Genomic DNA, 24,307 nt, shown 5'->3' with positions numbered 1-24,307 from the left:
AATACCAATTGCTGGAAACTGCAGGAGGGATCTTGCACTCGGAGTCTGATCCCTGGTTTCCCACAGGCATCTGGTTTGACCACTTCAAGGACAGGGTGCTGGGCTAGGTGGGCCCCCGGGCCTGATCAGCAGGGCTCTTTTTATGCTCAACCTCCAGCACAAGCCCTACTTCCACAGTCATCTTGCTCACATGGCTCTCTGCGTGAGCTCAGGCAACCTTTTCATGTTGCTCCGCAGTGAACAAATCCTCCCTTTGCTCTACATACCAGTTTGCCAAAGACTACTGAGTTGTCGGAGCAGAACCAAGGCCAGGTTAACAGCTAGCTGCCAACACAAATAATTTGTTTCCAGTTTCCCTCGCTCCTTAATATTTGAATTCCCCTGATTTTTCCTATCTTGGGTAAGTTGACTGCAAAGCCGGCAGAAAGCTTTGGGAGTTGCAAAAATGAATGTCATGGTTTAGAATTTCCATATATTTGAAACACAAAGAAAGAGGGGAAGGGGGGTGGGCTATAAATTAGATTTTTGTCCCAAGATGCATTTTGGCACAGAATCTGATTAGAAAGTGGGAAACCAGAGTTGCATGAAGCAGTGAGAGCCAGGATCCGGGTTTGCTTGAACTTTAAAACAATGCAGTCAGACTCAAAATTGGGCAAAATTTCAGGATGCGAATTCTACTTTTATATTTTATACAGTTTTTAAAAAAGAATGAGGAGTCTTGCTAAGGAATTAATTAATTTTAAGAACAGTCAACAAGAGCCAAATTCAGTTCAGGAGAGCCAGTCGTGATGTAGTAGTTAGAGCAGAGCTTTCCAAACTGTGTGTTGTGACACATTAGTGTGTCAGCTGCAGTGTGTAGGTGTGTTGTGCGAATGCTCCTTGTGCTCTTCCTGGGGCTGGAAAGGGGTTCGTTTAACCTCTGGTTTGCTAGTAAAACTGAATTACTGTGTTGCGAAATGATGCATGTATAAAAAGTGTGGCACCAACATGAAAAGTCTGGAAAGCTCTGGGTTGGAGTGTTGGGCTCTAACCTGAGAAACCAGGGCTCAAATCCCCACTAGACCATGAAGCTTACTGAGTAACCTTGGTGGCCAGTCACAGACTCTCAGCCTTACTTACCTCACAGGGATTTTGTGGGGCTTAAATGAGGAGGGAAGAGAACCATGTATGCCACCTTGAGCTCCTTGGAGGAAAAGTGGGATACAAATGCAATAAATATATATAAAGGAGGGCATGTCACCTACTGCTCTTTCTCCCATATCATCATAACATTTGACATAATTAATGTGTTTTGAAACTGCCAACTCGCTGTAGATTTCAGGATCTGAAGAACGTCTCTGCCGCATGGAAACAGGATTCAGAAACTTCAAACAAACTCAGGTTATGACCATGGCAAGGCATAGCTAAAGTCCCCCCCCCCCCGCCTTATTTGTTAATTCATTATTATTAAGGAATGGGCATCCCTATCATGATTTACTGCAGAAGCCTTGGGGCTTGTGTAATGCAACCACACCTTTGCCTCTTGTATGATCAAATCCTTTGCCCAAGTCACCTCCAGCTCCCTCCTTCTAGTCCTCACATGCATCTGTATTCTCAAACAGCCTCCTGGTTTGAAGCTGAAAGTACCATAATACCATTGTACAAATCTAGGGTGTGGCCACATTTGAAACACTGTGTAGGCAGTTCTGGTTGCCTCACTTCAAAATGGATATTGCAGAGTTAGAAAGTGTTTGGAAAATGGCAGCCCAAATGATAAAGGGGGTGGAGCGATTCCCCCATGAGGAAAGGCTGCAGCATTTGGGTCTTTTTAGTTTAGAGAAAAGGCAAGTAACAGGTGACTTGATGGAAGTTAATAAAATTATGCATGGCATGGAGAAAGTGGGGAGAGAGAAATTTTTCTCCCTCTCTCATAACATGAAACTTGTGCACATCCAATGGATGTGGGAATATTCAGTACAGATAAAAGAAAGGGCTTCTTAATGCAGCGTACTGTGGTGGTCACCAACCTGGATGGCTTTAAAAGAGGACTGGACAAATTCATGGAAGAGAAGGCTATTGATGGGTATTAGCCACAATGGGTATTAGCCACGATGGCTATGCTCTGCCTTCATAGTTGCATTGCTTCTAAATACCAGTTGCTAGAAACCACTGTGCGGCAGATTGCTCTTGTGCTCAGGGCCTGCTTGTGGGTTTACCAAAAGAGGTATCTGGTTGGCCTTTGTGAGAAGAGGATAGTAGACTAGATGGGCAATTGGTATGACCCAGATAGCTATTCCTACGTTCTTAACCCTCAGCTTCCTTAACAAACTACAGTTCCCATAATACTTTGGGGGAAGCTGTGACTGTTTAACGTGGCATCATAGCCCTTCACATCTATGGTGTGAATGTCTCCTAAGATGGGCCTCTCCTTCAGATCTTAACACAGCAATAACAACATTGGAGGTGCTCCTTAGGTACCTGGATACTGAGACATGTGAGGCTTTAAAGATCAGCAGTAACATTTTGCATTAGGAACAGAAGCATACCAGGAGCAGGTGAAAATCCCATTGAATTGGTGGTAATATACAGTACAGTAATACTGGCTGGCTGAACCACTTAGTGATTGGCTGCGGAACTTTGCACTTACAGATAGTCCATCTTCCACACCAGACCAGACCAGTTCAGTTTATTTATTTTATTACATAAAATTTATACCCTTGTTGATTGTAAATAAAGCCCCCAAAGTGGTTTACAAAAAAATTAAAGAATGAAATTATCAATAAGAACAATTAACAACAATAATTTAAGACTTTAAACAAGTTAAAATAAAAATAGAGAAAAAACGGATGATAAATATCTGGACAGGCTTGTTTAAAATAAAATGTTTTGAGCAGGCAGCAAAAGGAGTGCAGTGAAGGCACCAGCCTAATATAAAGAGGTGGGGAGTTCTAGAGTATAGGTGTTGTCACACAAAAATATCAAGTTCTTACAAAAGTTAATTTGGTCTTCAGACTATAAACATCAAAGAAGAGAGAAGCGAGTAGGATCCAGACAATCTACATCTACATATATGGCACCTTTTAAAATGAATACTGTATCACAAAACCACTTAATGATCAGGAATAGATAATAAGACAGACAGTTTTGACTAGGAACTTGCCTCCGCTTTTATCATTATGACAGAGTTTTGATAGCTACAGCAAGGAACCTGGCTATATTTTCTGTGATCATAAGGTTGAAATCAGACAGTAAAATAGGTATAAAACTGAGATAAAACTCATCCAAGTTCCCCTAGCGTAGATATAGTACATGGGTGATAAAAGGGGATCTAATGTCCCCGTTAAAATGCCAGTATAGGAGAACATGGACTAATGTTTCATCTGAGCTGTCTTCAAGGGTAGCCCCACATACAGCACAACAGGACAGGATGGAGAAAAGAAAGTATTTCTTGACGCAGCACAAACCATGGAACTCGCTCCCACAGGAGGCAGGAATTAGGTCTGGAAATGAACTGGCAACCAGCTGTTTGTCTCCCTTTCTCATAACGCTAGAACTTGCAAACATCCAATGAAGCCAAATGTTGCAAGATTCAGGGCAGATAAAATAAATCCACACTGCCAAATATGGAACTGCTTCTCTCAGGAGGCAGCAATGGCCACCGACCTAGATGGTTTTAAAAGAGGATTAGACAAATTAACTGAGGAGAGGGCTATTGATGGCTACTAGACATGATCGCTGTGCTCTGCCTACACAGTTGGAAGCAGTAATGCTTCTGGATACTGGTTGCTGGAATTCATGGGAGGGAAGAGGGATCAGATCATGCTGGCAAGTTTCCCATGAGAATCATTTTGGCCACAGTGAGAAGAGGATGTTGGACTATATGGGCCGCTGGCCTGATCCAGCAGGCTCTTCTTATATTCTTACAGTACAATCTCTAACTGAAGCCAATAAAAGAAGGGGTCATCTACACATAACTTTGCTCCACGCTTTCCCTAGTAAAACTCAATTGCCATTTGCTCAATGCAGGTTTTCCCAGAAAATGTACCGTGACCATGGCAAAAAACAAAAAAAATAATGCTTGGATACGAACCTGGAAAGCCTTGACCTATGCCTAGAAACACACCAAAGGATGTGTGAATGAGCCCTAAACCACAAACTAATGAAATACACAGAATTTGCTCAACAGGATGTTCCTTGATTGGGCTGCTCAGAAGGGTGATCAACCAGCTGCTGGGAATCACAAGTGTTGTTGTGCTCAGGTCCTGCTTGCCACCTTTCACAAGCACCTGGTTGGCTACTTTGAGAAAAGACTGCTCAACTAGATGGGCCACTGCGTAATCCAGCAGCTGGCCTCTTATTATGTTCTTAGGATACTTAGCAAGTTGTATCAGAGGAGAGACTAACCATGCACATCAGTTGCTCAATGCCTAGACAGGGGACAGGAACAAATGCAAGATCAAAAATGACTGCTCTTCCATCTGCAGTGAGAACTGGGCCTGGGATCCTGTCCTAGGGCTGGAACCTTACACAAGTGCCCCATACGAGGACTATTTTAACCATTCTAGACCAGTGTTTCCCAAAGTGGTTGGTAGCACACACCCCCAGCGGGGCACTAAGAGGCAAGGGGGTTGAAGGGTTGGAGGTGTTAATGACTATCAGACATTGAAAAGCAGGTATCACTGGATCAAGCTCATCCATTTTGCTGAATTAATCAAACAAAACAAAATTGATTTTGTGCAATTAATTGTTACAATTTTGAATTTTACTCTGTTTCTGAATTTTACTGTGTTGTTATCTTCCTTAGTAGGTCATGCAAACCACCATTCCAAATTACACTTTTTATATGGTAGGGTAGCAGGCTCTGGGGATAAGTTTATAGAACCAAGTGGGCAGTGGCCAGAAAGTTGATGTGGACAGTATGGTCCATAAAGACTTCCCCAGTCTTGGATCTCCAAACGTAGTTGAAATTGAATTCCCTTCAGCCCTGACTACTGGCCATGCTTGCTTGGGCTGATGGGGGCTATACAGTCCAAAAACCAACTGGATGCAAATTACATGATAAAATCAAGAAAAAAAGGACACAAAACATTAAAGCCCCCCTCCCACAAACACATTTAAAAGGGGCATCTGCTTTGTGCTCTTTGCCAGCATACTGACTTTTATTAGGCATAAGACTGTCAGAATACAACAAGTGCACTCAGATATCTGGGATGGTTGCTATTTTGCTACTGGGCCAAGTTCAAGGTGTTGTTGTTGTTGTTGTTTAGTCATGTCCGACTCTTCGTGACCCCATGGACCAGAGCATGCCAGGCACTCCTGTGTTCCACTGCCTCCCACAGTTTGGTCAAACTCATGTTGGTAGCTTCGAGAACACTGTCCAACCATCTCATCCTCTGTTGTTCCCTTCTCCACTGCCTCCGGCAGTTTGGTCAAACTCATGTTGGTAGCTTTGAGAACACTGTCCAACCATCTCATCCTCTGTCGTCCCCTTCTCCTTGTGCCCTCAATCTTTCCCAACATCAGGGTCTTTTCTAGGGAGTCTTCTCTTCTCATGAGGTGGCCAAAGTATTGGAGCCTCAGCTTCAGGATCTGTACTTCTAGTGAGCACTCAGGGCTGATTTCCTTCAGAATGGATAGGTTTGATCTTCTTGCAGTCCATGGGACTCTCAAGAGTCTCCTCCAACACCATAATTCAAAAGCATCAATTCTTTGGTGATCAGCCTTCTTTATGGTCCAGCTCTCACTTCCATACATCACCACTGGGAAAACTATAGTTTTAACTATACAGACCTTTGTCGGCAAGGTGATGTCTCTGCTTTTTAAGATGCTGTCTAGGTTTTTCATTGCTTTTCTCCCAAGAAGCAGGTGTCTTTTAATTTCGTGACTGATGTGATCATGGAATCCAAGAAAGTAAAATCTCTCACTGCCTCCATTTCTTCCCCTTCTATTTGCCAGGTGATGGGGCAAGTGGCCATGATCTTAGGGTTTTTTTTAAAAAGTTGAGCTTCAGACCATATCAAGGTGTTACTATTAGTCAATAAAGCTCCTAACAAGTTCAGATCAATTTACCTGTGAAATCACCTTACACCTCCACCCCCGCTCGACTGCTTACATCTGCAGAACTGGCACTATTGCAGGTGCCATATAATCCTCATTACACAGTCAATCATTTAGAGTACACCTACACTTTGGAACTCCCTGCCTATTGACACATTAGTCAGGCACCTTTGCTGTCCTCTTTGGTGCCTGCTAAAAACCTTTTCCTTTAAATTAGCTTCTCCATGCATGTAGAACACTGGTGAATGTTTCAAGCCAGGGGTCAGCAAACTCTCTCAGCAGGGGGCCGGTCCACTGTCCCTCAGACCTTGTGGGGGGCCGGACTATATATATATATTGGGGGGGATGAACAAATTCCTGTGCCCCACAAATAATACAAAGATGCATTTCAATAAAAGGACACATTCTACTCAAGTAAAAACATGCTGATTCCCGGACCGTCTGCGGGCCAGATTGAGAAGGCGATTGGGCCTCATCCAGCCCCTGGGCCTTAGTTTGCCTACCCATGTTTTAAGCTATTTTTAGTTTACTGATTTTATTTTTTTGAATGTTTTAAAGAGTTGTTTCCAGTGATTACTGATCTTTTGTAAACCACTTTGAGGTGTTCTTTTTAAACAACTGAATGGTGTACGTATAAATTTTGTGAAATAAAATAATTCTAACAGCAGCAGCAGCAGCAACAACAACAACAAAAATATGCAGTGATTCAATAAAAGTTACCTAAATTGCTATTGCTTTGTATGAGGAAGGTGAAAAATAAGCTTCAGGGCCTGCAGAATATCTCCATTTTGCGTTGCAGAGCAAAATGGAGGAGAATCCAAGGCCAGCATCCAAAAAGATTAATGTTATGTCCCTCAGCCACTAAATATAGAGGAGCCACCACTAGGTGCTGAAAATAGACTGTCCCAAAGGTCTTCCAGCTCTGAACCACTGCTCCACTGTATGGTGACTCCTGGTCTCATTCTTGCAAGGGAAAGACGGAAGCGAGTCTGCAAACAACACCGACATACTTGCAGAATATTTTTATCATTATGACCTGCATACACCTCCAGGGTTTGTGAGAGGCGCATTCTATGCACATGGTGTGCAATGCAACAATGGAAATGCCAGGGTGGTGGGGGAGGGGGAGGAAAGAGCCCAGGATGGAGTTTTTAATTTAATTTAAAAAAAACAAAACACGCCTTGCAAACTTGCCCTTTGCTAACAGGCCCTGTGTTGCCCAGGCATTCCAAAGTGTAAAAGAGTCCCTCTCTCTGAATCCTCCTCCTCTTTACTCCTGCAGATTCTTCATGGCCTGACCCTCTTTGCCCTTCGATATCTCACTCCTGGAATCCCTCTGTGTGACATCTCTGCCAATGTCCCTCCAAACCCAATTACAAATATCTGTTGCTGCTATTCCACTTTTGAGTCTGACAAGTCCAATCCAGCTGTGCAAATTGGATGGCTGTTTGGCAAACAGAGAACATTTGGGGGCTCTCTGACAGGATGTGTGCTTTACCCCTTGGTGAAGACGAGATTGAGAAGTGCTTCAAGAGCCAAGCTGGCAAGCTCTAAATTTCATCCAAAGATGCCAAAGAAAGAAAATATCCCTTGCTAAGATTGACCTGAAATAAACCATGCGGGGATGAAGGATCCTAGTGCCAAGGCCGCTCTGGATTCCATGTGCCACAATAGGTAGGTACTATGTGCCAATGCACAACTCAGGCCATATCTGCACCATACATTTAAGGCAGTATAAACAGTCATGGTTTAAACAGTCATGGCTTCTCCCCTCAAATACTCCTGAGAACTGTAGTTGGTTAAGGGCACTGACAGTTGGTAAGAGGCCTCTATTCCCCTCACAGAGATACAGTTCTGAGCTGCCTAGGTTGTTAAACTACTCTGGTTTTGACCTATAAAGCCTTAAATGGCTTGGGACCGCAATACCTCAAGGACTGCCTTTCTCCATATGAACCTACGCAGACCCTGAGATCATCTTCTGAGGCCCTTCTGCATGTGCCTCCTCCACCTGAGGTCTGGAGGTTGGCAACACGAGAACAGTCCTTTTTTGCAGTGGTTCCGTTTGTGGAATTCTCTCCCCAGGGTGTGTTCATTATACAGTATATCTTTAGGTGCCAAGTGAAAACCTTCTCCAACCAGGCCTTTGGCTGATTGACATCCAATGCCCTTTTAAAATGTGTTGTGGAAGTGGGGATTATTGGGTTGTTTGTGTTATGTATTTTCTGTTTTTATACAGTATTGTGATTTTTTGTTGTGAACAGCCCTGAGATCTATGGGTATAGGACTAATACCAATACTTTGGGAACTGTAGCTATGTGAAGGGATTAGGGGTCTCCTAACAACAGAGCCTAGGGCTTGCTGATCAGAAGGTCGACCGTTCAAATCCTTGCGATGGAGAGAGCTCCCGTTGCTTGGTCCCAGCTCCTGCCCACCTAGCAGTTCAAAAGCACGTCAAAAGTGCAAGTACATAAATAGGTACCGCTCCAGCGGGAAGGTAAATGGTGTTTCTGTGCGCTGCTCTGGTTTGCCAGAAGCAGCTTTGTCATGCTGGCCACATGACCCGGAAGCTGTATGCCAGCTCCCTCGGCTAGTAACACAAGATGAGCGCCGCAACCCCAGAGTCGGACACGACTGGACCTAATGGTCAGGGGTCCCTTTACCTTTACCAACGGGGTGAGCTCCCGTTGCTTGGTCCTTGCTCCTGCCAACCTAGCAGTTCGAAAGCACGCCAAGTGCAAGTAGATAAATAGGTACTGCCCCAGCGGGAAGATAAATGGCGTTTCCATGCACTGCTCTGGTTTGCCAGAAGTGGCTTAGTCATGCTGGCCACATGACCCGGAAGCTGTACGCCGGCTCCCTCAGGCAGTAAAGCGAGATGAGCGCCACAACCCCAGAGTCATACGTGACTGGACCTAATGATCAGGGGTTCCCTTACCTTTTTAACAACTCACAATGTCCTTAACAAATGACAGTTCCCAGGATTCTTTGGGAGAAGCCATGTATGTTAAAATGGTATAATAGTGATTTATACATAAGGTGCAAATAGGCCTTAATTGCATTCAGAAAAGGGGAGCTAAAATGATGAAGGTGATGGAGTGCCTTCACTTGCAGCATTGGGGACATTTTAGTTTAGAGAAAATGATAGCAAGAAAGGAGATTCCAACTAAACATTAGGAGGAACTTTACGATGGTAAGAGCATTCACTGAAGGTTTTTAAGCAGGGTCTGGGTGGCCATCTGTCATGAAAGCTTTAGCTGAGATTCCAGAATTGCATGCAGTTACACTAGATGACCCTTGGGGTCCCTTCCAATTCTACAATTCTATGTTTCTATGACAGTGAAACAGGCTCCCTCACAAGATGGTGGCCTCTTTCTCCTTGAAGGTTTTTAAGCAGAAGTTGAATGGCCACTTGTCAGGGATTATTCAGCTGGAATTCCTGCATTGAAGGGGATTTGACTAGATAACCCCTGGGATCCCTTTCAAGTCTTCTTCTTCTTCTTCTTCTTCTTCTTCTTCTTCTTCTTCTTCTTCTTCTTCTTCAATCACTCTTCTATGAACACGGTCTTAACAGTGAGTCCATAAGTGACTGTGGAGGTCAATTCTGGATCCACATGTCTTTCCACAGTGGGGACATAGGTTTCCAGGCAGGAGTTGATCATGTTGAGGGTTTGCCAAATGTGCCTTCCTCTTGCACGTTTCTCCCTTTTGTCCTGTGTTCAAGCGTCTTCAAAGTCCATGACACCTTTGGTAAAGGCTGTTCTCCAATTGGAGCACTTGTAGGCCAGTGTTCCCCAATTGTTGGTGTTTATATTACATTTTTTAGGATTTACCTTGAGAGAATCTTTAAACCTCTTTTGTTGACTACTAGCATATGCTTTCCATTTTTAAGTTCGGAATAGAGTAGTTGCTTTGGAAGATGATAAGCAGGCATCCGAACAACATGGCCAGTCCAACGAAGTTGATGTTGAAGAATGATTGCTTTGACACTGGTGATCTTTGCTTCTTCCATTAGTTCACCTGTTTCCCCAAGTGATATGTAATTTTTTTCAGAAACACTGTTGCTGGAAACTTTTGAGGAGCTGGAGATGGCGTTTATAAGTGGTCCATGTTTCACAAGCATACAGTAAAGTTGGTAGTACAATAGCTTTGTCAACAAGCATTTTGGTTTTCCTGCAAATATCCTGGTCTTCAAACACTCAGCACTTCAATTGGGAGAAGGCTGCACTCACAGAGCTCAGGCGATGCTGGATTTCAGCATCAATGTCAGCCCTTGTGGAAAGATAACTGCCCAGGTAGGAGAAGTGATTAACACTTTCCAATGTTACACCATTGAGGTGGATTTGTGGCACTGTCTACAATCCTATGATCACAAATGCTGTGCAAAGCCACTGCATGCAGCATGAAAAATGAGTGCGCAGGAGCCCTCCATGTGATGACTGAGAAACATGTCAGACGGAACAGCACAGTCAAATCTTCAAATGCGAGTGCTTTGGCTGGCGGACCAAGATGTGCCTCTTTGCTAAGTAATATCATAAAAACGTGGCAGATGACTTATTACTGCCAGCAGACAGTGCACTTAGTAGATGTTTACGTTAGGAGAAAATAATGTGACGGGCATTGGGTGGGGTCCCCTCTGAACACCCCAGCCGGGTGCCTCTGATTTATGGCAGTGCTTATGTTTCCAAATATATGGGCTCTGAACTGCTGCCCATTCCTCCCATCTTCGCGAATTTAAAAGCCACAATCTTTTCTTGCCCTTCAGCCTGAACAAACTTGCCATCTTGCTTTCACCTTTAAATAAGAAACAACAACACCATGCCAGGTATCCACACCAAAACCCCAATCATAGCCCCTCCAGAAAACCTGCCCAGCTCTGGAGCTGAGGGGTGTGCAGGGAAGCATCAAGCTTCACATCCTGGTCTTTGAGGTGACTGCTCAGAGTGCAATCGATTTATGTTCACCTGAGTCACGCCACTGGTCCATCTAGCCCAGTATTGCCTACTCTGACTGGCAGCAGCTCTCCAGGCTTTCCTTTCAGGCAGGGGTGATTCCCAACCCTACCTGGAGATGCCGTCAGGGATTGAACCTGAGACCGTCTGCTCCACATTTAATTTTCACCAAAATGTGAGGTAGTTCAGGCTGAGCGGCATTGTCTCCCAGGGAGCTTCATGGCCATATGGGGATCTAAGCCCTGGTCGCCCATGTCCTAATCTGATAATCTAACCACCATACCACACTACAAGGAGAGTTCCATTCCTTTCCCTTATCAACCTATTTGTCCTTCAATAATTTAATTTCTCTAACAAGCTATGCCCCCCTCCAAAAACAAACAAAAACAAAAACAAAAAAACAGATTTGGAGGGGGAGCTATTTGGAGGTGGAAATCTGGCAGATAATGAAATTGCCACCACCCTTCCTAACGCAGCGCCATTTTCTGGGAGTGGGCGGGTGGAATCAAAGGAAAACTTTCTTTAAAGACAATATGGGAAGTCCTCACCCTGAGCAGGCAAACACTAAGATTACTGTCTACTAAAAAGTTTTAATAAGGAAATTAAATGTAATCTGGGCTGCTTAACCCAATGAGATCACAGAATCATAGAGGTAAAAAGGTAAAGGTAAAGGACCCCTGGACAGTTAATAATAATAATAATAATAATAATAATAATAATAATAATAATAATAATAAATTTTTATTTTATACCCCGCCCTCCCCGGCCAGAACCGGGCTCAGGACAGCTAACACCAATAAAATAACAATAAAACGTAAAAGAAAGAAGAAACAGTTAATTAAAATACGGGTTAAAATACAATTTAAAATTTAAAATGCAGCCCCATTTTAGTAGTAGCCCATAAATCAAAACCATAAGAGGAGGGAAACATAAGGGTCAGACTGAGTCCAACCTAAAGGCCAGGCAGAACAGCTCCATCTTGCAGGCCCTGTGGAAAGATGTCAAATCCCGCAGGGCCCTGGTCTCTTGTGACAGAGTGTTCCACCAAGTTGGGGCCAGTACTGAAAAGGCCCTGGCCCTAGTTGAGACAAATGTAACCACCTTGTGGCTCGGGACCTCCAAAGTGTTGCTATTTGTGGACGTTAAGGTCCTCCATGGGGCATACCAGGAGAGGCGGTCCTGTAGGTACAAGGGTTCTAGGCCGCATAGGGCTTTAAAGGTCAAAACCAGCACCTTAAACCTGACCCTGTACTCCACCAGGAGCCAGTGCAGTTGGTAAAGCACTGGATGAATGTGGTCATGCAGCAAAGACCCCGTAAGGAGCCTCGCCGCGGCATTCTGCACCTGCTGGAATTACTGGGTCAGCTTCAAGGGCAAGAGATGGGAGTTGGCCCCCCAACCCCATGTTGTCCCGACCCAGCCAGAGTTTTCGAAGGATTTAATTTCAACCGTCTCCCATGCAGCCATCCAGCCACAGCTTCCAAGCATCTGGTCAGTGTGTCTGGGGCCGAGTCAGGGCGGCCATCCATCAACAGATAAAGTTGGGTGTCATCAGCATATTGATGACAACCCAGCCCAAAACTCTGGACAATCTAGGCAAAGGGGCGCATAAAGATATTGAAAAGCATCAGGGAAAGGATTGCACCATGTGGGACTCCACACAGCAAGGAGTGTCGCGGTGACAACTCCTTCCCTAGTGCCACCCTCTCTCCCCAACCTGAGATAAAGGAGTGCAGCCATTGTTGGACTGTGCCCTGAATCCCCACGTCGGCAAGGCAGTGGTCCAAAAGTTTGTGATTGACCATATCAAAGGCTGCTGACAAATCTAAAAGAATCAGCAGTCCTGACCTGCCTTGATCCAGCTGTCTACGGAGATAATCTGTTAGGGCAACCAAAGCCGTCTCGCTCCAGTCAAAGGCAACTATGGGGTATGACACTCATCTCACTGGCTGAGAGAGCTGGCATTTGTCCACACACAGTTTTCTGGGTCATGTGGTCAGCATGGAGCAACAGGACACTATGACGAGTTCCAGAGCTCACGGAAACACCACTTACCTTCCTGCTGCAGTGGTACCTATTTATCTGTGCTTTCAAACTGCTAGGTTAGCAGAAGCTGGGACAGAGCAACGGGATCTCAGCACCGTTCTAGAGCTGGAAGGGGCCTCAGTCTAGTGCAACCCCTGAAATGCATTAACCACAGCTCAAGAATCCCTGACAGAAGGCCATCTAGACTCTGTTTCAAAATCTCAAATGAAAGAGAGTCCATCACCTTCTGAGGGAGTCTTTTTCACTGTTGAACAGCTTTCACCCTAAGAAAGTTCTTCTTAATGTTTAGTTTAAATCTCCTTTCTTGGAATTTGAATCCATTGGTTCAGGACCTTCTCTCCAGAGCAGGAGAAAACAAACTTGCTCTATCTCCCATGTTACAGCCCTTCAGATATTTGAAGATGGCTATCATGTCACCTCTCAATCTTATCTTCTCCAGGATAAACATCCCTAACTCCCTTGACCATTCCTCTTAGGGCTTAGTTTCCAGGCCTTTGGTCATATTCTTCACCCTCCTCCTCTGCACACGTCCTAGCTTGCCAATATACGTCTTAAACTGTGGCACTGAGAAATGGACCCAGGACTCCCAGTGGGGTCTGACCAAGGCAGAATAGAGTGAAACTATTATTTTCCCTTGATATCTGTTAATACAGCATACAATAACAATAGATTTTTTTGCTGTTGCATCACACTGTTGACTCACGTTGTTCTTGTGGTCTCCTAAGACTCCCTAGATCCCTTTTGTCATGCCCTGTTGTCAAGCCAGGGGTACCCCATCCTATATCTGTGTGTTGGGAATGACATCTATAGCCATCTTCTGATTTGCATTCAATCACACACATCACATACACACAAAAAGATGAATTACCTTCAGCTGCCCTCTTGAAAAAGACTTTGCAGCTCCCGCAGGTGAGTGCTCCATAGTGGCACCCAGAAGCTTCATCCCCACAGATCAAGCATGTCTTCTGTGGTGGGAAGTAATAGTCAATGGGAAGAACATGGTCTCTTGCAGACTCCAACCTTTGGAAGCAAAAAGGAGAAAAGGGCAAAACATCATCAAATGTGGCAAATGCATAAGAACTACTGGATATTAAAGAATATTCCAGAAATGTTTATTAGTGTGAAAGAGAAATATCTTAAGACAATATTCCACTGGTACTTAACTCCATGTAGAATATTGTGTGTCATCCTTTCAGCAGCTGCAAACTTCTGTAAATTCTTATGCCACAACTCAAGAAACAGATCCTTTCAGTTCATCCATTTTTGTGCAACAGAAAGTCTAGCTGCTACTAGAAACCAACTTAGCAATTCCTTCAAAGAGAATCATTTTACAGTATCATCCCATATATTTAATAGTGCAAGTTGTGGCAGTGCCTGAATTGCATATTTAAGTATTTGTGATATTTCTGCAAACACTTTCTAAAATCCCACCATAAATGGAAAAAAAAATGTGCCATTATGGGAGTAACCGCTTCAACGAAGTTGGAAAGATTAAGAATTTATGTGTGAAATCTGAACTAGTGTACAATGCCATCTGTGTTAAACTTTCTAAGACCTTTCATGTATGTAAGTAGAGACAGACTTGAGCAGTTTATGTGACCCAACAGGGAGTCTTCAATACTAATGTTAAGGGCCTTTTCCTATGTAGTTTTAAGGCAGATTGTTAAATGTACTTTCTGCTGGAATGGGTCACCCCTGTCCAGATGTTCAACATGCCTGCTCTCAAGCTATCGGGCAGAGCCAGGACCCATCAGAAATCTGGCTTTGCTTGGGCCTGGAAATCCTGGGAAATGAGAAATGCAGATTTGCTCAAGCACATTAATATGTCAGATCTCAATGGACATGCATCCCAGTTTCCTGTTTCTGCAAGTGGCTTTCCAGAAGATCCTGGAGTATGAGCTCATTAATATATAACACTATGTGTTCTTAGTACAAGTATTTATTTGGGAGGTTCAGGTCCACAGTGGAAGTAACTTCATACTTAATGCTTGTTTAGACAAGCCTACCCACATGCTTAGAAAGTTGAGGAAATCTTAATCTGCTTTACTATTTTAACTTTTGTATGTTTAACAATATGGTTATGAATTTTTCTCAATTTTATTGTTTCATCTTTTCATAAACTGATTTGAGATTTTGTACAATGAAGCAGTGTATAAATTTTATGAAATAAGCAAACAAACAAAATTCTGCATGAATAACTGTTAGCATCCTCCCCAAAATTAATGGCCCTTTGTGTCCCTTCCAACTCTACATTCTATGATTTGCACTCTGCTGTCTAGGCTTATGTTGATCCTTGAAAATTGTGCTTGGATTAAACAACAATTTGCTCTTCAAAAGTTGGTTGCTTCATATTGATCTTTCAGTGAAAAAGTGATGCTGTTCAGGGCTTGGCATTGAGGATTCTCTGTCTGTGCTATGTGGAACCCTCTTGAAGGCAATTAAAAACTGATTTTGAACCCCTCTGAATGGGAAGAAGACAGATGGAAACATTTCAAAGACAGCAGAAGCAAGGAAGTGGCAAACTCAGACATGGAGCAAATTGGGCAGAAAAGCATGAAAACACCCTCCTTAGTTTCCAAAACACTTTCCAAGGTTCAGGACCATTTTGCATTTCCTCAAACATTTTTTTTGACCAGAGCTGGCCCGATCCAGCTGCCAGTCTCTTATTGTGCCCTTAAACAACCTACAGCCCTGGGCTTTTGAACATGGCTCATTATCAAGTGTTGGCCTGCACGTGTTCATCACAGATCTACCACCCTTGCTTTGGGAGAAGTCACAGCGTGGTATAGTGGTTAGAGTGTCAGTGCAGGACCTTGGAGAGAGCAGGTTTTAAATCCCTGCTGGGCAATGAAGCTCACAGGGTGTGATCTTGAGTGCCAGTCACCGCATCTCAGCCTAACCTACCTAGAATTAGTTACAGGTAGGTAGCCGTGTTGGTCTGCCATAGTCAAAACAAAATAAAAAATAAAAAAATCCTTCCAGTAGCACCTTAGAGACCAACTAAGTTTGTTCTTGGTATCTGAAGAAGTGTGCATGCACACGAAAGCTCATACCAAGAACAAACTTAGTTGGTCTCTAAGGTGCTACTGGAAGGATTTTTTTATTTTTTATTTTGTTCTACCTAGAATTGTAGAATCAGAGAATTGTAGAGACCTCATATGTCACCTAGTCCAACCCTATGAAATGCAGGAATCCCAGCTAATCAATAGTCAGAGAATCAACAGCCAGATCACCACACTCATAGCTGATCTTACTTCACCCCTCATTAAGTGTTTCTGCCTGATCTGAATTCACCCTTTGTAGCGGACTCTCACCCTGCTAACTGCCCCCAATTAACTAAAGTGGACCCACCTCACTTTACGCCAATTAAATAAATGACTGCAATTTACCACAGGCTATGGGGGGGGGGGTCTTGTGTGAGGGAAACTGCCATTCAGGGAGTCTCAGGCAGGAGTTAATCAAACAAGGAAAGTTTGATTTACCCCCCCCCCGGGGGGGGGGGAACCAACTCCAAAGTTGGTGAAACAACTTTAGGTCAGGAGACACATTATTTCAGGTAGAACTTATTATTTAAACTAAATATAGGGACGCCACAGGCTTAAACACAGTATGACAGTCACAGCTTCTCTCAAACTCCCTTTACTTAAAATCAGTTGTTACACTTCAGTTTCCATTACTCCTTTCTAGGTTGTTATGCTTAGTTTGGGCAGATGCTTCAGGTCAACGCTTTTAACACAGTTTATTAATTTGGTTCACAAGCAAAGAGGCACTTTTCTTCACTTAAAAAACAACAACAATCCCACACCTGAGGTATTCTAATTAGTATAGCAGACCCAGGGGATCACCTCACCCCTTGTTACTGTTTTGGGAGTCTTCTTTACTTAAAATAAATCTCCCCTCCTGACTGGAATGAGATGAGATAGTCTGATTCCCACAGCTTCTGGCTCAGACTCAGCCCTCCAGTTTACTCCTGTCTATATTCCCCAGACACTCAACTCGGTCTTCCTATCTAAGCTGCAAGGCTCTTTCCTCTTGCTACTGATAGTCTCCTCAGTGTGGTTGTTTGGCTCAAATCAGAACCAGTTCTCCCTCAGACAAACCCTATCCTAATCCTTATCCCCCATCTCAAATCAAGCCCTAAACGGTTCCTTTTCTCTCCCCCTCCCCCTCGCTCAAGTGCTGGCTCCACCTCCCACCCCCCCTCTGGCTGGTTGTCTTGGCAGCCAATCAGAGAATTCTGAGGGACTGCACCACCAAGACTCTGGCCTGGCTCTGCTGCCTGGCACACCCTTCAATGCCTCTTGCATGGATGGATGGAGGATACTGTGATAATGCATGTGTGTAGAAACTAGCCTGTTGTAGAAAGGCCAAATCTGCATTTGAATTTAAAGCGTTTTATAAATATTTATCATCAACAAATAAGTTTGATGTGCAAAGTTTAAGAAATGATTGGAATAAATAATTGGAATGTTCCCTATTACCTAGACAGTGGGGAAATGTATTGGCTTCGATATCAGATGCATTGATGGATCTTAAACTAAGACTAAATCAACAAAAACTATTAGTTAGCATTTATTGGACTCCCTTTGTATAAGAAAGGACTATCTAATGTAGCTCTTTGTTGGAGATGTATAAACAAGACACCACAGAAAAAAACCAAATTAAGATTTTCAGAGGTGAATATGCTCTTGAACTATATACCCATCATATGTAAATTAACAACAGGACGGCAAAAATGGATTCTATGCACCCTGATGGTGGCCAAGAGACTGATATTGATGAACTGGAAGATACGATTCCCCTGAATCAATCACTTGGCAACATGACAACACTGGGTACATATAAACAGACAGCTTATAGACACAGACTTTATCTGGTTAAAAACAATGATATTTGGAATGAGTTTACACAGAATATATTTGGTTACTGACAATTAAATGTGAGCTAGGATAATAAGAATATACACATATGTATATTAATGTATGGTAATGTAACAGTATTTTTTTAAAAAAATTCATCCACACTCATTTTTTTATTTTTTCCTCACTCTATCTCTTTTATAAAGAAACGTATTTAGTAGTAGTAGTAGTAGTAGTAGTAATAATAATAATAATAATAATAATAATGCATTTGCTTCCATTTGCCTCTGGCCCCACCCACCACTGGCATGTTTGGATTTGGATTTTTTGGATTTGATATCCCGCTTTTCACTACCCTAAGGAGTCTCAAAGCGGCTAACAACCTCCTTTCCATTCCTCCCCCACAATAAACACTCTGTGAGGTGAGTGGGGCTGAGAGACTTCAAAGAAGTGTGACTAGCCCAAGGTCACCCAGGAGCTGCATGTGGAGGAGCGGGGATGCGAACCCAGTTCACGAGATTGCGAGTCTACCGCTCTTAACCACATGGCCCCTGCCAGGTTTCCTAGAAGAGAATATGGCCCTCAAGCTAAAAGAGATTTCCCAACAAATCCACCTGACCAGAGAAATGTAGTTCCCTCCATACCACAATCCACTGCCTTTTAGTGAGATGGTACAGTGGAACACCTATGGAGGTGCCCACCAGCCCACCAAGCTCCCCTGCTTTTACCTAATGGGCTTGTTTGTTGAGCAGCTATTAAGAGGTAGGGGGAAATGCCAGAGGGGAAAAATAATGAGGGGCTATTACAGTATAACTTTAAAGCAAGCTTTTTCAGGCACCCCTAGTGCCCCCAACCCTATAAAAAACACCATTCAGAAGAGCCGCCTGATTCAACACAGCAACCAAAAATTGCACATCTATTCCAAATCCAACTGAAACTTTTTAATTAGTTCAACAAAACTGATGAACTTGATTGGGTTGTTGTGGGGCTTAAATGAGGACTAGGACCTGGGAGAGACAGGGGTTTATATCCCCCACTCAGCCATTAAGTTCCCTGGGTGTGACCACAGGGGCCTCTCAGCCTAAACTACCTCACAGATTTGTTGTGGGGTTTACACAAGGATGGGGAGAAGGCCACCTGGAGCTCATGGGAGAGAAAAAGTGGGATATAAATGCACTTAATAACAAAACAACAATAATCCTTCCTGCAGTGAAACTGGATTGTGGTTTTGGAACTGAGGAAAACTGGGGTTTAGTCACTGATCACACCAGCTGCAATAAGAGACATCTGGCTGCCCCACAAAAAGCCAGAGTGGCAGTGTGCTTCTCAGAAAGGCTTCTAAACCCAGACACAGGGCTTGTGAGTCTGCACCACTCCCAGCCAATTACTGCGTATGACAAGCCCTTGACAGTTAATGATGATGTTTTACTCTGTTGCTCTTTGGACGACCGCTCACCTTGCGGGTGCAACCTTAGCTCTGACAGCCGTTTCCTCTTTACACAGTCTATAAAAAGGCTGTTCTCAAACACTGTGTTTATTAACACAGAAGGAGCTGCACTGCTTGGGTGAATATTGTTGTTCTGCAGTCAAAGGACGCCAAAATCTCCCTTCCCTGACAATATCGATTTATCAGGCTGCAAAAAACTAGTTCCCATTAGGTTTTACTTGGTAGATAGATTTAAAAGCCTAGAGGTGCACAAGATATGAAATATAGGATACAGGTGGTATTTAACACCTGATAAACTGACCAAGATATACAAGACTGTATCAAGTAAATGCTGGAAATTCAAACAGTCTGAAGTGTCATTTTTTCATATGCGATGGACTTGCAAAAAAGTGACAGGCTTTTGAATTGAAGAATATAAAAAATAGTTTAAAATAGTTATCCCCAAAAGGAATGAAACATTTCTTTTGGGAATAATAGGGCAGAGGTCCCACAAAAGTTGGTTAAATTGTTTATGTATGCTACCACCGCAGCCAGAATTCTGCATGTGCAGAAATGGAAAGAAGTTCCAACGAAAGAGGAGCAGACTTTGAAATTATTGGACTATGTGGAGATGGCAAAATGAATGGCAAAAATAGGAGACCAAAAAGAAGAAATGTTTGTGGAAGAGTGGAGACCCTTTTTGGATTATCTGAGAATATATTATAGTCAAAGGAAATCACATGCAGGACTTCAAATACAGTATAAGCAAAAGAATGAGAATGAGAATGGAATGGAATGTACAATATATGTTATAAGAAAAAAATATTGCATTAATGGCAGTAGATGAACGATTTGAACAGAAGCATCATGGAAGTAAGGATGGGAAGTCAAAATATTAAGGGAATACTGCATTGAAACTGAATTGAATTCGTTAAAATGTTTAAAAACCAATAAAAATTATGGGGGGGGGAAACAGACTACGAAAAGCTGGTAGCATTGATTAACTTGATTAAGTTCATCTACTAAACTAATTAAAGTTTTAATTTGGTTTTGAATAAATGTGCAATTCATTGTTACTGTTTTGATTTTTGATTTTTTGTTATCTGTATTTTTCGCTTCATAAGACACACTTTTTTCCTCCTGAAAAGTAAGGGGAAATATCTGTGCGTCTTATGGGGCGAATGGTGGTCCCTGGAGCTGAATTGCCCAGAGGCCAAAAGAGGATCATGCTTTTTATTTCACAAAGAGAAAAGGGGGTGTTGAAAGGACCCCGCTCAGCAGCTGATCAGCAAGAGATCGGGAGAGAGATAAGAGTCCCTGGCTCCCTTTCAGGCCCACCCTCCTTTGTTGAATGTGCTGCAGAGGGAGGTTGTTTGTTTCCCCAGCTACATGTGACTGGCTGATTAGATTATCTGCCTGGAAACTGTAGAAAAGGCCCCCTTTCCTTTAGAAGCTGCAGAAATATGAGTTGAACCCCATAAAAACAGAGCTTTCCCTTTTTGCTTTTCCCCCTTTGCAAAAGGAGCTTTGCTTTTCCCCCTTTGCAAAAAAATAGTGCAAAACTTTTAGCTGATCCTCAAAAAACAGGGTTTTTCCCTTTGCAAAAATGCTGCAAAACTTTAGCTGATCCTCAAAAAACCAGGGCTTTTCCCTTTGCAAAAAAAGCTGCAAAACTTTTAGCTGATCCTCAAAAAACCAGGGCTTTTAGAGGAGGAAAACCAGAAAAATATTTTTTTCCCCTTGTTTCCTCCTCTAAAAATGAGGTGCGCCCTATGGTCCAGTGCGCCCTATGGAGCGAAAAATACAGTATCTTCCTTAGTGTGTCATTCTGCAAACCACTATTCTGAATGATGCTTTTTATAGGGTAGGGAGCACCATGGATGAATTTATGAAACCAAAACGGGCAGTGGCCCCAATAACTTTAGCAGCCACTGGGCACTTCTCAGATGTGTGAGCAAGAACTTCCATCAGCCCCAGGAGATGTGGACCAAAACATCTGGAGGGCACCAGGTTGGCATATGATGGCAAATAGTTCTCCAAATGGTCGTAATGGGGCTTTCGTCTTTCCCACAAACTCTTAATTCACAGTCAGTGCTAGCAATCCAATCTCAACCAACCTAATTCCTTACCATTTAAGTGCATGGGGACCTTCAGAACCCAATACACGTTTCCCCCCTATAAGCTGCCACCTGAACCTTTCAACTGCAGATGTAAAGCTTGAACCTGCTACCTTCTTCTCCACCCCTAAACTATAGCTCCTCACCACAGTCACAGGTTGCTTTGCATGAGCAGAACAGAGATGGGAAAAAACAGAGAACATAAGAAGAGCATGCTGGATCAGGACAATGGCCAACCTAGTTCAGCATCCTGCTCTCACAGTAGACAGACTAGTGCCTGTGTGAAACCCCCAAGCAGGATTCCAGCAAAAGAGCCCTTTCCTGTCCTGCGGTCACCAGCAACTGATATCTAGAAGCATTGCTGTCTCCAACTATGGAAGAAGAGCATGGGTATCATGGCTAGTAGCCGTCAACCTCCATGAATTTCTCTGGTCCTGTTTTAAAGCCATACAAGTTGTTGTCCATCACTGCCTCCTGTAGGAGTGGGTTCCACAGATTAACTCTCTGCTGCATGAATAAGTCCTTCCTTTTACCTGTCCTGAATTTTCCAACATTCGGCTTCACAAGATGCCCATGTGTTCTAGTGCTATGAAAGTGAGGAGACTTCTATCCACTTTCTCCGTGCCATCCGTAACTTAAGTTTATAAACTTCTATCGTGTCGCCTCTAACTCACCTTATCTAAAGAGTCATAAAGGCTGCAACCTTTCTTCAAGGGAAGTTTGTACATGCATGGGCATGCTGTTGCATTCATTTCATTAACTCTGTGTGCTTAGATGACTAGGAATTTTGTATTATGCAATATATTTTTAATGCCACAGGCATGTTCACAATGATGAGGTAAAAAGTGTTTGCTAACCCCAACTGAGATATTAAACCTCTGGCACAGAGATCCAGGAGTAATTTTTCAGAACACCAAGCAAGCCAAATTTATGTTCACACAGAAATAGAGTATGTTTCATGTGGTGAATATCTGTGTGCGCTTAAAGATATATGGGCGATGGGAAGATGAAATAGATTTCATATCTAGTATTTGCATCTGTATCTGACTCCCACAGATGTTGAATTAGTGGAATAGAACTCCAACCCCATTTTAGTACCTGTGAATGCACACTTGCACAATATGTTTCATGTGGTGAAAGTCTGTGTGTCTGTTTCATGTATCAAAGATATATGGATGCCAGGAAGGTGAAACCTGCTTTCCACAGATGTTTAATTAGTGGAATAGAATCCCAACCCCGCTTTAGTACTTGTGAATGCACAAACTGTATCGCTTGATATGAATTACAGGGTAACATGGGATGATTAGACTACAGTACCATAAACAGCGATCTCACTGCACGAATATAAATCTGGTGTTAATGGGCAGCTAACCCAAAGTAAGTGGTTGTGGAAAACGTAGCCAAAAGTTTCCTCTGCAGCCTGGCTTTGGAGAGAGTGAATCACACTCTCTTGCTCCCATGATGTCACCCTGTAGGGCATCACTGCACTGAGGAAGGACATCCCCAAACGGTGTTGTGGGGACATATTCATGTGCTGTGTATGTCTATTCAGAAGTAAGCTCCACTGTGTTCAACCAGGGCTTACTCCCAAAGCATAGCTGTGATTGTAGCCTAACTTAATTAACGGAATCAATAAACAACAGGAGGCTTCTGTAAACTCAAGTCAATCACTGAAGAGACCAGTTGCCAACACCCTTTTGTTGGCATAAGAGGTGGAGTCGGTGGTTATGCAGTACCGGTAATTGCAGGTACTCCTAGAAGAGAATGACTTATTTGGATCAGAGTTTTGCAAACTGTGTGTTGTGATGTTAAATGTGTTTGGATGCGGTGTGTAGGTAAATCATGTGCACGCTTTTATAAGGGGTCAGTTCAACCTTTGGGTGCCTAAAAATACGTAGTGAAGGCACCAGGCAAGCCTCCCTGTGGAGACCATTCTGTAAACAGGGAGCCACCATCGAAAAGGCCCCATTCTTTTGTTGCTGCCCTGCAGATCTCACACAGAGGAGGCACATGAAGAAGGACCTCAGATGATGATCGCAGAGTCTGGGTTGGTTCAAATGAGGAGAGGCGGCCCTTGAGGTATTGCGGTCTTGGGCCATTTTAAGGCTTTATAAGCACTAAATGGCAGCCAGAGCAGTTGGGCCAGGATTGACATTTCTTGCTCAAACCATCTTTTATGTTTATTTATTGTCATAAAGCACTGTGAGATATCTTCATCACAGAGAAGTATATAGATATTTTTAGGGGGGGGGAACCTAAAAAAGAGAAAATAACTTCTCATCTCTTAACAGCAGCCACGGGCTATACTGCCAAATCTTGGAAGACCTTTAATATTAATAATTTGAATTGCTGGTACTCTGGGGTTTGGCAAATTGCCCTCCTTGAAAAGATATAGCGTAAACTAAAAGTACCTAAAAAGCAGAGCTCAAGTGACTGTGTGTGTGTGTGTGTGTGTGTGTGTGTGTAAAAGGCATGATTTTATTTCTTATACAACTACTGAGGTACATGGTCACTCAGTGCTACAAGTATACAGAATCATAGAATTGTGGAGTTGGAAGGGAATCCCAAGGGTCAGCTAGTTCTAGTCCAACCCCCTGCTGTGCAGGAAGTACAGCTAATGTAATGCATAAAGTCTATGCCATTGGTTTATGCAAATGTCTGGCTCATTTAAGACTATGTAAAACCTTTATTCTCAATAATGATGGAAGTCACAGGTGCATAATACTTTGTTTGTACTTTATTATCCCTTTTGAGCTGTGCTGTGCCTTTGTACTTCCGACCCATGGTGCTTTATGGTTTAAATTTCTGGTTCTCTGTTTTCTTTCTTTTTGCTATGCTTGAACATTTTGTTGCTGTTGTTAAATCGAGGAAAGG

The 24,307-nt window shown here is 43.1% G+C and overlaps 1 protein-coding gene across 1 annotated transcript in view; it reads right to left on the bottom strand.

Annotated features, from left to right (window-relative positions):
• The window catches only part of AR (androgen receptor), a 223,131-nt gene that overhangs the window by 108,841 nt on the left and 89,983 nt on the right, over positions 1-24,307 (bottom strand). Inside the window, exon 2 of the mRNA XM_033137128.1 lies at positions 13,900-14,051. Within this exon, the coding sequence (XP_032993019.1) occupies positions 13,900-14,051 (152 nt within the window). The remainder of the gene's footprint in view (positions 1-13,899; positions 14,052-24,307) is intronic.

The sequence above is a fragment of the Lacerta agilis genome, chromosome Z, assembly GCF_009819535.1.
Source record: "Lacerta agilis isolate rLacAgi1 chromosome Z, rLacAgi1.pri, whole genome shotgun sequence".
Lineage (NCBI taxonomy): Eukaryota > Metazoa > Chordata > Lepidosauria > Squamata > Lacertidae > Lacerta > Lacerta agilis.
The sequence above is the reverse complement of the archived record's forward strand: the minus strand, read 5'-3'. Positions and strand labels throughout refer to the sequence as shown.